Source organism: Crocuta crocuta, unplaced genomic scaffold (genome assembly GCF_008692635.1).
Source record: "Crocuta crocuta isolate KB4526 unplaced genomic scaffold, BGI_CrCroc_1.0 scaffold154, whole genome shotgun sequence".
NCBI lineage: Eukaryota > Metazoa > Chordata > Mammalia > Carnivora > Hyaenidae > Crocuta > Crocuta crocuta.
In genome coordinates, this window is record NW_027530545.1 from 17,113,099 (window position 1) to 17,128,039 (window position 14,941).

The 14,941-nt window shown below is 37.5% G+C and overlaps 1 protein-coding gene across 1 annotated transcript in view; it reads right to left on the reverse strand.

Moving 5' to 3' along the window:
• The window catches only part of LOC144234479 (thrombospondin type-1 domain-containing protein 7B-like), a 252,944-nt gene that overhangs the window by 185,472 nt on the left and 52,531 nt on the right, over positions 1-14,941 (reverse strand). Inside the window, exon 4 of the mRNA XM_077767824.1 lies at positions 3,096-3,274. Within this exon, the coding sequence (XP_077623950.1) occupies positions 3,096-3,274 (179 nt within the window). The remainder of the gene's footprint in view (positions 1-3,095; positions 3,275-14,941) is intronic.

The following is a 14,941-nucleotide window of genomic DNA, read 5'->3' on the forward strand; positions in this document are numbered from 1 at the left end:
CAGATGAGTTAAGAAAGAATGGCTAACTTCAAAAAGATGTCTATATAATATACATATACATGCACGCATACATATACATATACGGGGTGCTATCATATTTAAGAGTAAATATATAATAAAGTCAGAAAGATCATTTTCCACAAATCTACTTACAGGTAAAAGTGTGCTTGCTTAGAAAAGGAATTGCTCTGAGGAGAATTTTTTCTACATTTAGAATTTTTTTTTATAACAATATTTTCCCTTCCTGTTCACAGACTAACAAGTGAGAGATAAGGCATATTACTTATTGCCCCAATCAATTAACTTATGTTAAAATATAAAGTACGGATTAGGGTGAACTTTTTCAATCTGAGTTGAATTAAGCCACACACATGCTAAGTATCTGAAACCTCTTTATAGCAGCATATAATCCACACTATATTTGATTTCTTGTCATTCAACTTCAAGATTCATTTCTGAGTGTAACAAACGAATGTCTTCGAAATGCTCCAATTCCCTTCTTGAACTTAAGAGTTAGACACAACTCTTGCAGACAGGTCCATGTTTACTCAATTTTTGCTTACGGAATTTTTCTAAATTATTCTTAAAGTTGGGCTTTTTATTTTTAAAAATATTTATTTATTTATTCTTTATATTTAGAGAGAGAGTGAGAAGGACCCAGAGAGGAAAAGGGAGAGGATCTCAAGCAGGCTCTGTGCTGTTAGTGCAGAGCCCAACATGGGGCTTGACCTCACCAACCATGAAATCAGGATCTGCATGGAAACCAAGAGTTGGATGCTTAATTGAGCCACCTAGGCACCCTGGGTTTATTTATTTAGTTGTTTTTTTGTTTGTTATTTTGTTTGTTTTTCGCTTGTACTACTTCTTAAAGTTATATATGTCAATTAAGCATTCTGAACCAGTTTCCCTTAAGTCACAACAGGTTTACAAGTACCTTTAACTTACTTTATTCATACTCTCAAGTTTGACAGACAAACTTCTACACATTTGCCTTTACATAATGAAAACAGTTTTAAAGTCTGCATTCCAATGAAGTTCCTTTAATCCCTTGATAATTTCCTAGTTTATAAAATTAGCATATTAAAATTAGCGTGTAACACTAGTGTTATAAAGGCTTAGCTTTCATAGATAGTTTTGAGAGAGAATAAGAATTGCTATACATTTTTTACAGCATTATAAATGCCTGGAAAATCCCCTGGGGAGGGTCACATAGTCCTCATACATAAAACTCACTTGAAAATTTTCCTTGTAATCATAAACTTGTATTATACCTTTCTTTGTACTAAAGTAAGTCTTATCTCCTCACACCATCTCTGCTGTGATTATTTCCCTCCTGTTTTTATTGCTTATATCCTAATCTTCCCTTCACCAAACTACTATTCTTGTGGAGTTTTTGGGTTTTTTGTTTGTTTTGTTTTTGTAACCTCTACGTTGATTTTATAATCTGCTTTGTCTTCCTCAGTAAGCTTGCATTAGCTTTGAGAGAAGAAACTGTAGTCTCTATTTTATGATAAACTTTAAAAAACAAAGCTAGAATTCTGTCATCTTAGAACATAACTATTTTTTGGTGGAATGGGAATTTTTCACTTTTCAGTGAGTTATGGGGTCTTTTAGCAAAACTTAGAAAAAATAGTTACAGGGGCACCTGGATGGCTCAGTCGGTTAAGTGTCCAACTTTGGCTCAGGTCATCATCTCAAGGTCCATGAGTTCAAGCCCTGAGTCGGGCTCTGTGCTGACAGCTCAGAGCCTGGAGCCTGCTTCGGATTCTGTGTTTCTCTCTCTCTCTTCCCCTCCTCTGCTCACTCTCTGTCTCTGTTTCTCAAAATAAAATAAAGACATAAAAAATTAAAAAAAAAAAAGAAAAAATAGCTACAGATATTGGCCTCAAATTGACAAATGGCATGTTTTCATATGGATACTATTCAAATTAAGAATATACAGATTTCCTTTCTATTAAACAACCTGTAAGAAAAATCTAATCGAAAGGGGGTTCATAGGGCAGATTAATAGAATTAATAATATAAACCTATGTAGCTATTCTGTTAAAATACATACAAGATCACCAAGGATCTAACTACACATATAAGACAACCTTTACCAGTTTAAGAATAAAGAATTTTTGGGGTGACTGAGTGTCTCAGTCGGTTGAGCATCCAACTTTGGCTCAGGTCATGATCTCACGGTTCATGGGTTTGAGCCCCATGTCTGGCTCTATGCTGAATACTTGCTCACAGCCTGGAGACAGTTTTGTATTCTGTGTCTCCTTCTCTCTCTGCCCCTTCCCCGCTCAGGCTCTGTCTTACTCTGTCTCTCAAAAGTAAATAAATGTAAAAAAATTAAAAAAAAGAATAAAGAATTTTCAACTGTCATCATCTTGTGCTCCAGCTATTCAACTGATTGAAAAGCTATGTATCAGTCTTAATCTAATAACCATTATACAATAATGGGAGAAATCTGAGGTTTTATTAGAATTCTAAACTAAATCTTAGACTCTTACCTGAATAAAGCCAACTAACATACTCTAATCAACTTTGCTTAGGATGACAATTTTATTACATGTCCATTGGAAGGGAATCTTTTTGGATTCCATTTACAAAAATTGCTTTGACTTTTTGGAAAATAGAGAAATAGTTCAGAAAAGACAGGAAAATCTGGAAAATTTGGTAACTTGAGAAGAAAAATTAGATGAAGAGTTAGGTGAAGGAAAAGAGAATTCCATTTTTGGAGTACATAGATGAGACCACTAAACATACTTACTGCCATAAAGTAATTGACATTCCCCCAGCATTATTTTTTGTATTTAAATACATATATACATACATCACTTTTATAGTATGATCAAATTACACTTCAAAAACATTTAAAAATCAAGTGGATTTACTTTTTGTAAACATTATTATTCATAGTAATACCAATTTTGTCTCTGTATTACCTAGTTGTAGGCAAGTCTTCTATTACTGTTATATTACTATACGTCCTCCTTACCCCTCTCCTGAACTACTTTTAACAAGATAATGACTTTGATTTCAATAAGAAATAATCAAGTGGATAATTTTTTAGTTTTGTGTTGTTGTTGCTGCTTCAGGCACTTTACCTGATTCTTTAGATCCAATCTGGGACATGGGCGACCTCCATTGTAAGGTTTTTCTTTTAGCCATTTGGACCGAATTCGCACTCCAATTCCACAAGATGAACTGCAAGACCCCCAACTAGACCAGTCACTTAACTTGCAATCGAATGGGCATGGGATGACACATTCTTCTTGAATATAACCTGAAAGAAATAGATTTAAGTGAAGGAAGGAAAGTCTGGTCAAACTGTACCGATAAAATTTACTTTATATTTCCATTATTACAGCTCACATTGTTCCACAATATCACTGCAATGGCTTCAATGGTTTTCTACTCAAAAAAAAAAAAAACAAAAAAAACAAAAAAACAAAAAAACCCAAAACAAAACAGACCATAGTTTTAAGAGAGATACATACAGTTACACCTGCATTCCAAAGTTGTGCCATCTAACACTTGATAGGCAATTCTGGGAGGGAAGAGTCAAGAAAAGTTCACAGTCCTGCTTTCTGTTTCGAAGCAATAAAGTGGCTCAGGGGTAATAATGTTACCATCTCCCCTCACTGAGTCTTGTGTTCTACAATTCTCACAACTCCCCATCTGGGATCAGGGTGCATAAGAGAGTCCATTTTTCTTAGTGGCTTTCATCTGCGAAGCTTTCACTAAGAGAGCTCCTGGTTCTCACTTCCTGGTAATGTGGCTTAGAGGCAGGAGGAGGACAGAGAGTGGATCACAAATTAGCAAGAGCAGGAAATTATTTCAAGAGGAACTATAGGAACAAAAGGTTGCATGATAAGATTAGACTGCAATCAAGAGACTTGGGTGGAAATGCACAGGCAGATGTTCTAGTTTACCTGGCCTTGCTCTTGTCCACAGCCCACTTCTTGCTACAGTCTTTCTCTGGTTGATCTCATTATTGAACTATCACCTCTACTGATCACAACCAAACATATATTTCCAATCTAATTTCCCTACTAACTTTATAAGACCTACTGATCCACTCTAACTGGGTGCCTAATTATCTCTAAATTCAACATATCTAAAATTGAGGCCATCAATTTCCTTGAAAACTATGCTCATTCTCTTGTATTATTCATCTTAACTAAGTGCAACATATCTGATCCCTGTACCCTGGTGTGCACGCCTGTATAATTTCATCGCTTTAAGTGTGGGCAGGACCTGTGAATGTAACAGGATGCCACTACCATTATTAGGCTATGGTATGTGGCAAAAAGGAAGAGAATTCACTGGTAATATTAATACCTCAAATTAGTTGTTTTTGAGATGATCAAAAAGGAGATTGAGAGTTTGGCCCAATATGTGGCTTAAGATGACCCTGAACACACCTTATCTATGGACAAACCAAATTTACACCTATTTATATAGCAATGCCTCCTGAAGAACTGTGGGCTGACTGAACAACTTCTGCACAACCAAAGAGAGAACAGGTGTAAAATGGGAAGAGAGATGGCTACATGGTAACTGAAGAAACCCCCACACCCAACACTGTTAACTACAGTTGGAAAGGATAGTACTCAGGGACCACAGCAGGTTTGTCTATCAGAGGCACAGAAAAAACCAAACCAAACCATGATTTTAAAGAGCAACTAGAATAAACAGGAGCCAGCCGTAGATCCCTGACAGAGCTCCTGGAATGCTCTCCAGGTTGGAGGGGCTGGAGAGCATCACTATTTACATTTCCCCTCCATCCTGACAGCATAGATAGGAGCAGGGTCTAGGCATCATAGCAACCCTGCCACCTCAGCAACCCACTGGGCACCCGACCCACAACAGCCCCTCAAAATAGGCCACAGTTTAAAAGAGCACCTTGGGTGTCTCCGTCGTTTAAGTGTCCAATTCAGCTCAGGTCACGATCTCACAGCTCGTGAGTTCAAGCCCTGTATTGGGCTCTGTGCTGAGAGCTCAGAGCCTGGAGCCTGCTTCCGATTCTGCTTTCCCCTCTCTTTCTCTGCCCCTGCCCTGCTCATGCTCTGTCTCCCTGTCTCAGAAATAAACAAACATTAAGAAAGTTTTTTAAAGCTCAACAGGAATATAAAGGATCCAGGCCTAGAACTCTGCTAAACAGTGGGAGAGCTGCTGGAACTCTTTCTAAGTCAGAGGGCCTGTTGAATGTCACAGTTTATGTTCTCCCTCTATCTCAGTAATGTGGACAAAACATAGGGTATAGGCACCATAGCTTGTCTACTGCCTCAGTGAGACCCTTACCCCTAAACAACACTAGTGCCAGCCAGCTGTCCCACCAAGGAGGCCCAAGGGTAGTCCATACTGAGACATACCTGGTCAGCACTCACTGCAGCTCTAGCCATCTTACCAAGGTGATGTATGCACAAAGCACCCTAGAACACTCCAGGTCTGCACCACTTAGGCTCCAGAAAACTTGGGAGGGCAACCCCTATGTGGAGTGGTTGGGAACACCTGGCCTTGCGTGCCTCAGCTCCAGCCACCCTTCCAGGATTCCTGGGTGTGGAATACCCTGGGACACAAAACCCATGCCCACAAATGCTTTCGGCACCCTGCCAGGGTGCCCCTTTGTGCAGAGTGCCCTAGAACACCCAAGCCTGCATCCACTCCAGCTTCAATTATCTTGCCAGGGCAGTGCCAGCACAGACAGCCCCAGGACCCCCAGCCCACAACAAGCAGAGCTCCATCCATCTGGCCAAATTCATCAGACATACCTCTAGTTCAGTTGAATAGCTCTTCTGCCTCACTGATACAAATGAAAACAAACTCAAGTAAAATGGGGAGACAGAAGAATATGCAACAATGAAAAAAAAAAAAACCAGAAAGAAACCACAAAAAATAAACAAAATGACATGGAAATGAGCAATATACTTGATAAAGAGTTCAAAGTAATGGTCATAAAGATGCTCACCAGGCTAGAGAAAACAATGGATGAACTCAGTGAGAACTTCAAGAGATAGAAAACATAAATGCTGGGAGCCACACTGGCCTTGCTGGATGACAGTCACAATGAGGAAATGGCAGCATTTGCACAGCTCTTGCCATGAGAAATGGAGAAATGGTATCTCCTTCTGCTACTTAACTGGCTCATGTTGGAAATGAGCCTGCTGGTATTGACCAGGCCTCACAATATTCCAAATCAGACCGATATTNGTGCTTAACTGACTAAGCCACCCAGGCGCCCCTCAAATGAGATTTTAGATGAAAGCACTGTGGATGTTTGTCAAAAGGCTCTTCCTATGGGCCTTGTAGATCCAAGACTTAGATAATAAAGGGGGTTAAGAACACAAGAGTTACAGTTGAGCCTGGCCCTGAGACAAAGAGCCCAATTTAGAGTTAAGGAACAGATAAGGGCAGAACTTAAGTTAATACTTATACCTTTTGTAACCGGTGATGTATGACAGTCCCTTCCCTAAGGCCTACCTTCCACAAACACCCTCCCTTACACTGGCGGCTGGGATGAGAATAGATAAGAGTAGCTAAAACATAACCCAAAAACAAAGGCTAACACATTTAGGGCCTCCATGGTGTTTACACATTCAGCATCAAGTCAAAAAATTTCCACAAACAACTTACTAACCAGCTCAAAAACATTTGTCCTCTTATGAGCCAGTCAAAATGACTCCCAGCCTATCTATACACTTAACCTATGTCCTAATCCTAGCATTATTAATTTAGAACAAATATGTATGTCATCCTGTTTTTCCCTAAGAACATCCTGTTATTTCCTTAGTTGTAAGATTTACTCAACCTCACTATGATTGGGGTAATTCTGTAAGAATACTTCTGAAAAACCTGTTCTTGTACACTTTTGAAAGCATATTATCACAAAGAGTTTTCCATTGTAAAAATTCCTTTTTCTGATCTCATGTTGCCATTGGACCTTTAAATAAAGACACCAAAACCAACAGGGCAGAGATGCCTGCCTGGTGATCAAAAAAATCTCAGGGCTCTCTCACTCTCTCTCGCTGACACCGTCCATCCTTCAGGGACCCCTGGACCGGCTGGAACGGGCCTCCAGTACATAAAAAAAAACAAAACAAAACACCAGAGTTGAAGAATACAATAACTTAAATGAAAAATATAGTAAAGGGCATCAACAGAGAACTAGCGGATGCAGAAAAACGGTTCAATGATCTAGAAAACCAGGTAATGAAAAGTGACCAATCTGGACAGCAAAAAGACACAAGAAAAAAAATGAGGAAAGATTAAGGGATCTTTTTAGACAATACCATGCAAATAAACATTTGCATTATATGGAGTCCCATAAGGAGAAATGAGAATAAAAGGGGCAGAAAACTTATTTGAAGAAATAATAGCTGAAAATTTCCCTAACCTGGGGAAGAGACATCCAGGTTCAGGAAGCACAAAAGTTATCAAACAAGATGAACTCAAGGAGGTCCACATCACAATACATAATAGTGAAAATGGCAAAGATTAAAGATTAAGAGAATTTTAAAAGCACCAAGAAAGAAGCAACTGTTACAGTGGAATCCTCCTAAGGTATCAGTTGATTTATTAGCAGGAACTTAACAGGCGAAAAAAGAGTGGCACGGTATATTCAAAGTGCTGCAATGAAACAAACAAACCAAAATCTATAACCAGGAACACTCTACAAGAAGGTCATCATTTAGAATTAAAAGAGAGTTTTCCAAACAAATCAAAAGGCACTAAATTTGCCTTAAAAATGTTAAAGTAACTTCTTCAATTGGAGAACAAAAGGCCATAAAAGAAACAAAGATGTAAAATATGACAATACATACATGAGATACGGAGGGGAAAGTAAAAGTGTCCTTTTAGAATGTGTTCAAGCTTAAGTGACCACAAACTTAATATAGACTGCTATATATTTAGGATGTCATGGTAACCACAAACCCAAAACCTGTAATAGATAAACAAAAAATAATAGACAAACATAGGACAACAGAAAGTCATCAGTCACAAGAAGAAAGAACAGAGTAGTACATAAACAACCAGAAAATAAGAAAATGGCAGTAAGTGCATAACTATCAATAATTACTTTCAATGCAAATGGGCTAAATGCTGTAATCAAAAAGTATAAACAAAATAAATGAAAATCAAGCCCCATCTATATGCTACTCACTATAGACCTAAGGACACATACAAACTAAAAGTGAAAAGAAAAAGATATTCTATGCAACTTGAAGTGAGAAAAAAAAAAGCTGTCATGGCAATACTTTTATTAGACAAAATAGACTTTAAAGCAAAGGCTTTATCAAGAGACTAAGAAGGGCACTAAATAATCATAAAATAATCAATCCAGTAGTAAGATAACAATTGTACAAATCTATGCACCCAACATTGGAGCACCCAAACACGTAAAGCAACTATTTGAAGACCTAAAAGGAGATACTGACAATAATACAACAACAGTAAGAGGTTTTGACACCCCACTTACATCAATGCATAGCTAATCCAGGCAGAAAAATCTATATAGAAACAGTGGCTTTGAATGATACATTAGGCCAAATAGATATAAGATACATACAGAAATTTCCAACCCAAAACAACTGAATAAATTATTTTCAAAGGCCCATGGAACATTCTTCAGGATAGATCACATATGAGGTCACAAAGCAGGTCCCAATAAACTTAGGAAGATTGAAATTCTACCAAGCATCTTCTCCAACCACATTTGTATGAAACTACAAATCAATTATAAGAAAAAGACATGAACACATGGAAGCTAAATAACATGCTACTAAACAACCAATGGGTCAATGGAGAAATCACATCAATGGAGAAATTTTAAGAAGTACCTGACACAAATGACAACAGAATGCAATGGTCACCAAACTTTCTGACATAGTAAAAGATGTTCTAAGAGGGAAAGCTGTAGTGATACAGGCCTACCTCAAGTAACAACAACAAAAAAATCTCAAACAATCTAATCTTATGCCTAAAGGGACTAGAAAAAGAACAAAGCAAGCCTAAAGTTAGTAGAAGGAAGGAAATAAAGAGCAGAAATAAATGAAACAGAGAAAAAAATAGGAAAGATAAATGAAACCAGGAACTAGTTCCTTGAAAAGATAAACAAAATTGATGAACTTTGGTAAGATAATAAAAGAAAAAAAGAGAGACAAGATCCCCAAACAGACTCAGAAAAGAGGAAGTGATAACTGACACCACAAATACACAAAGGATTATAAGAGACTACTATGAAAAAAATTATAGACCAACAAATTGGAAAAACTAGAACAAATGGATAAATATGCAGATATGCTATCTTTCAAAATTACATTAGAAAGAAAGTGAAAATCTGAACTGTTGGGAACCATTCTGAGCCCACTAGTCGAGAAAGCTCCTGGTGAGGTTAAAGCAAGTTTGCATGGTCTCTTGCCAATCAGATGACGACCGATATCTACCCCCACTCAATTATTTCTGCTTGAGCACTGACTCTAAGGCATCTTGTTGATCAATATCAGAAGTGACTTGTCCTCTTATTCTGGCCCTGGTATGATGATTGCACCTTGCGAAGGAACTTATAGTGGGAATTTCTTCCTTTGATTATGGGAACAGACATCATGTATCCAGCATGTCTTGTTTCCTTCCATACTTTTCCTTGAGCTATGAACAGGCTAGTGACCCTTACTCACAAAAGATTGACCTTTACATGTACAATTCTGTTTCTACCATTGTGTTAGTCCAAGATGATCATACAGCTCAACATGTAAATCAACTAACCAAAAATGTTTCTCATGCCCTAGCTATTCAAGGAATCATAAAACTAGACACAAAGGTAAAATCACTCAAAGAGGCTATTCTATGTATTAGAAATGAGCTAAACTCTTTAAAGGTATGGTTGGCTCTCTGGTGCCATAAAGCATATAACTGGAAAATCAAGTCTCACCCAGAGACAAAGAGCCTCACTTAGAGAGAAGGAACAGATAAGAGCAGAACATAAGTTACCACATACATCTTTGCTAACTGATGATGTATAACAGCCCCTTCCCTAAGGCCTACATTCCACAAACACTTTCCCTTACCCTGGCAGCTGTGATGAGGATGGATAAGAGTATCTACAAACCTATGACTTAATCTTAGTGTTATTAAAATGTGAACACCCTGTTATTTTCTTAGGTACCCAACCTCACTATAATTGGGGCAGTTCTGCAAGAAGACTTCTGTAAAACCTGTTTCTTTACATTTTCCAAAAACATCTTATCACAGAGAACTATCCATTGTAAAAATTCCATTTTCTGATGGCATGTTAACATTTGACCTATTAATAAAGACACCAAAACCAACCGGACAGAGATGCCTGCCTGGTGATCAGAAAGAATCTCGGGGCTCTCTCACTCCTTCCCTTGTTGACACCGTCTATCCTTCAGGGACCTCTGGACCTGCTGGAGCTGGCCTCTGGCACTGAACAGACTGATTACTAGGAACAAAATTAAATCTGCAATTTAAATTCCTAGGGGACTTGGGTGGCTCAGTTGGTTAAGTGTCCGACTTTGGCTCAGGTCATGATCTCACAGCTTGTGAGCTTGAGCCCCACATCAGGCTCTGTCCTGACAGCTCAGAGTCTGAAACCTGCTTTGCATTCTGTGTCTCTCTCTGTTTCTCCCCACACCCCCTCCCCTGCTCACATTCTGTCTCTCTCAAAAATAAATAAACAATAAAAAAATTAAAAAAAAAATTCTCAATAGACCAAAGTCCAAGAACAGATGTATTCACAGGTAAATTCTACCAACATTTTTTTAAAAAATGTTTTATTTATTTCTAGGAGAGAGAGAGAGAGACAGTGTGAGCAGGGGAGGGTCAGAGAGAGAGGGAGTCACAGACTGAAACAGGCTCCAGGCTCTGAGCTGGCAGTCAGCACAGAGCCCGAGTGGGGCTCGAACCCACGAACTGCGAGATCATGACCTAAGAGAAAGTCGGACGCTTAACTGACTAAGCCACCCAGGTGCCCCTCTACCAACCATTTAAAGAAGAGTTAGTATCTACTCTCCTCAAATTATTACAAAAAAAAATAGAAGAGGAAGGAAAGATTCCATATGCATTTTGCAAGGCCAGCATCATCCTGACCAAAATCAGACACAGACATTGTAAACAAACAAAAGAACAAAATACAGGCCGATATCCCAATAAACACAGATGCAAAAATCCTCAACAAATTATTAAGAAACTGAATTCAATAATACATTAAAAGGAACATTTACAATAATCCAGTGATATTTACTCCAGGGATGTGAGGATGGTTCAATAGCCACAAAATGTTGAATGTGATGATACACCACATCAACAAAACAAAGGATAAAAATGATAAGATCATCTCAATGTACACAGAAGAAGGCTTAGACCAAGTTCAATATCTATTCATGATAAAAACTCTCAACAAAGTGATTTTGGAGCAAACATACCTCAACATACTGAGGTCATAAATGCCAAGGCCACCGTTAACACCATACTCAATGGTGGAAGACCGACTTTTCTGTAATGTCGGGAACAGAGACCAGGATGCAAGAAAGCCACCTTTATGTGACATAGTACTAGAAATCCTAGTCACAGCAGTTGGTCAAAATTAATAGGCATCTAAATTAGTAAGAAAACCCAAAACTGTCACCAATGGGAAATGACATCTTATGCATATAAAATCCTAAAGAAGGCAAAAATCCTATTAGAGTACATAAATTCAATGTAGTTGCAGAATACAAAATGTACAGAAATCTTGTTTCTATACATGAAAAGCAAAGTACCAGAAAGAGAAATTAGCAATCCTATTTGTAATTACATCAAAAAGAATAAAATACCTAGGAACAAACTGAACCAAGGAGGTGAAATACTCATATTCTGAAAACTTTAAAAATGAAAATATTGTTAAAATGTCTATACTACCTCAAGCAATGGATAGATTTAATGCAATCCCTATCAAAACACCCATAGCATTTTTCACAACATAGAACAAATACTGAAATTTGTATGGGACCACAGAAGACTAGCCAAATTGCCAAAAGCACTCTAAAGTAGAAAGAAAAAAGCTGCAGGTGTAAAAGTCCCAGATTTCAAGATTTATTACAACGGTCTAATAATCAAAACAGTATGGTACCAGCACAAAAAGAGATACCTATCAATAAAACAGAATAGGAGGCACAAAAATACAGTAATGCTCATACAGTCAATTATCCTATGACAAAGAAGGCAAAAATACACAATGGGAAAAAGATGGTCTCTTCAACAAATGGTTATAGGAAACTGGACAACTATATGCAAAAGAATGAAACTGGACCACTTTCTTACACCATATACAAAAACAAACTAAAAATGGAAATGTGATACCAGAAACCATAAATCTCTAAAAGAAAACATAGGCAGTAATTTTTCAGACATTGACCTTAGCTACATTTTTCTAGCTATGTCTCCTTAGTCAAGGGAAACCAAAGCAAAAATAAACTATTGGGACTACAACGAGATAAAACACTTTTGCATAGCAAAGGAAACCAACAAAAAAAGCAACCTACTGAATGGAGGATATTTGCTAATAATATGTCTGATAAGGGGTTAATATCCAAAATATATGAAGAACTTCTACAACTCAACATCAGAAAAGAACAATCCAGTTAAAATATGAGAAGACTTGAATAGACATTTTTCCAAAGAAGACATACAGATGGCCAACAGACACATGAGAAGATGCTCAACATTACTCATTATCAGAGAAATGCAAATGAAACCACAAAGAGCTATCACCTCACACCTGTAAAAATGGGTAGTATCAAAGGACAAAGAGTAACAAGTGTTGGCAAGGATGTGGAGAAAAAGGTACCCTCACACACCACTGGTGTGAATATAAATTGGTGTCACCACTGTGGAAAACAGTATGGTGTTTTCCTTAACAAATTAAAAATTGAAATATCATATTTTCATCCAGTAATCCCACTACTGGGTATTTACCCAAGGAAAACAAAAACACTGATTTGAAAATACATATGCACCCCTATGTTTATAGCTGCATTGTTTAAAAAAAAAAAAAATCAAATAGCTGAACTACAGAAGCAAACCATGTGCCTGACCATTGACTGATAAATAAAGAACCGGTGTATGTATAATGGGATATTGTTCAGCAAGATATATATATATATATAAAAAAAGAATGAGATCTTGCCATTTATAACCATTTATGCCAATATGGATAGATCTAGAAGATATTGTTCTAAATCAAGTAAGTCAGACAGGGAAAGACAGATACCATAGGATTTCACTTGTATGTGGAATCTAAAAACCAAACAACAACACAAAAGGGCTGAAACAGACCCATCAATACAGAGAACAAACCAATGGTTGCCATAGGGGAAGGTGGTGAAAGGATGGGAAGAAACGAATGAAGGGGTGTGGGAGGTATGGGCTTCTAGTTATGGGATGTGTAAGTCATGGGGAAGAACATTACAGAGTAGGGAACTCAGTAAACAGTATTTTAATAGCACTGTATGATGATAGATGGTAGCTACAGTTGTGAAGGTAACATGAGATAGAGTTGTTGAACCAATGTTGTATACTTGAATATAATTTAACACTGTATATTAACTATATTTAAATAATAATTTAAAAAAGACACAGTGTCCGTGATAGAATATTAGGTGCAAAACAACTATGACAACAACAACAAAGGAGAGAGAAATTTATCTGGAGTGGGTTTGACTTAATCAGAAAAAAAAAAAAATCCTTAGAAGAATGTCTGGGATATTTTTATGAAGGAAGAGATTTTCTGTTGGCCTTAAAGATGCAAATAGTTGTGGATAAAAGGTTTGTGTAGTTGCCACATTGCAGGGGACTGCAAGCACTTTCCGGAATCTGAGGGTAGCCTCTGACTGTCAACCAGTAAGAAACCAGGGACCTCAACATTATAGTGCATTTAGATGAATTCTGCCAAGAATTCCAAGGGAGCTTGGAATAAGAGATTTCCACAGTCAAGCCTCTGCTGAGACCTTAGCCTTGGTCCACATCTTAACTATAGCCTGTTCAGACTCTTAAGCAGAGAATCTAGGAAAGCCATTCCTGTACTTTTAACCCATGGAGACAGAGATAATAGAGGTTTTGAGACGTTAAGCCTGTGATAATTTATGCAACAATTGAAATTAACATATCATCCCCAATGAAAATGTGTTATCTTAGAGGTTTCTCTCTCATTGTATACATATATTAATAAATGTACTAAGTTCCAACTGTTGAAACATCCCAAATATGTCCTTTACTCTGTAATTCCTTTGTCAGTCCGTGGTTCAAGAACTTACCATTTCTGGCCCAGAATACTAGAATATTCTCTCCACTGATCTCTTTTTCCTAAGCATTCCCTTTTATTATTGGTCAATCACTCTGAAGAAAAAGTGATTTTTCTAAAATAAATAAGTTATGCGACTCCTACTTTGCTGATTCTTCATTTCCTTGAAAATAAACTGCCAAATATTTTGCAAAATCTTTAAGATTCTTTACAAGGCACTCTAAACAAAGGCTTTAAGCTCTAGCTATAAAATATATTTCCATTGTCCAGGACGTACTACAGATCAATTTGATCAGAAATGTCATAGAATGAGACTGAGAGAAATACGCAGGGGAGTCTACTGTGCAGTCAAAGCTCAGGGCCACCTCTGTAACTTGTTCTTCCACCCTTCTCTCCCCTGAGTTGTGAAATCTGTCCACACAGATTAGTCCATTTTCTCTAGTAACCTCTATGCTTTTCCTCATGAAAACATTTTCTCTTACTAACTTAGACTTCTACTTTCATTGCATCAGCCACTCTTTTGCCAATAGCAGCAACCACCTGGCAGAGAGGAAGAAAACAGTAATTGCACACTTGTAACACTGCAGTGTGTGGTCTCCATCTTCAACCAACCATGTTCTCACACTGACTAGAGGTTCTTCTGAATTTCCT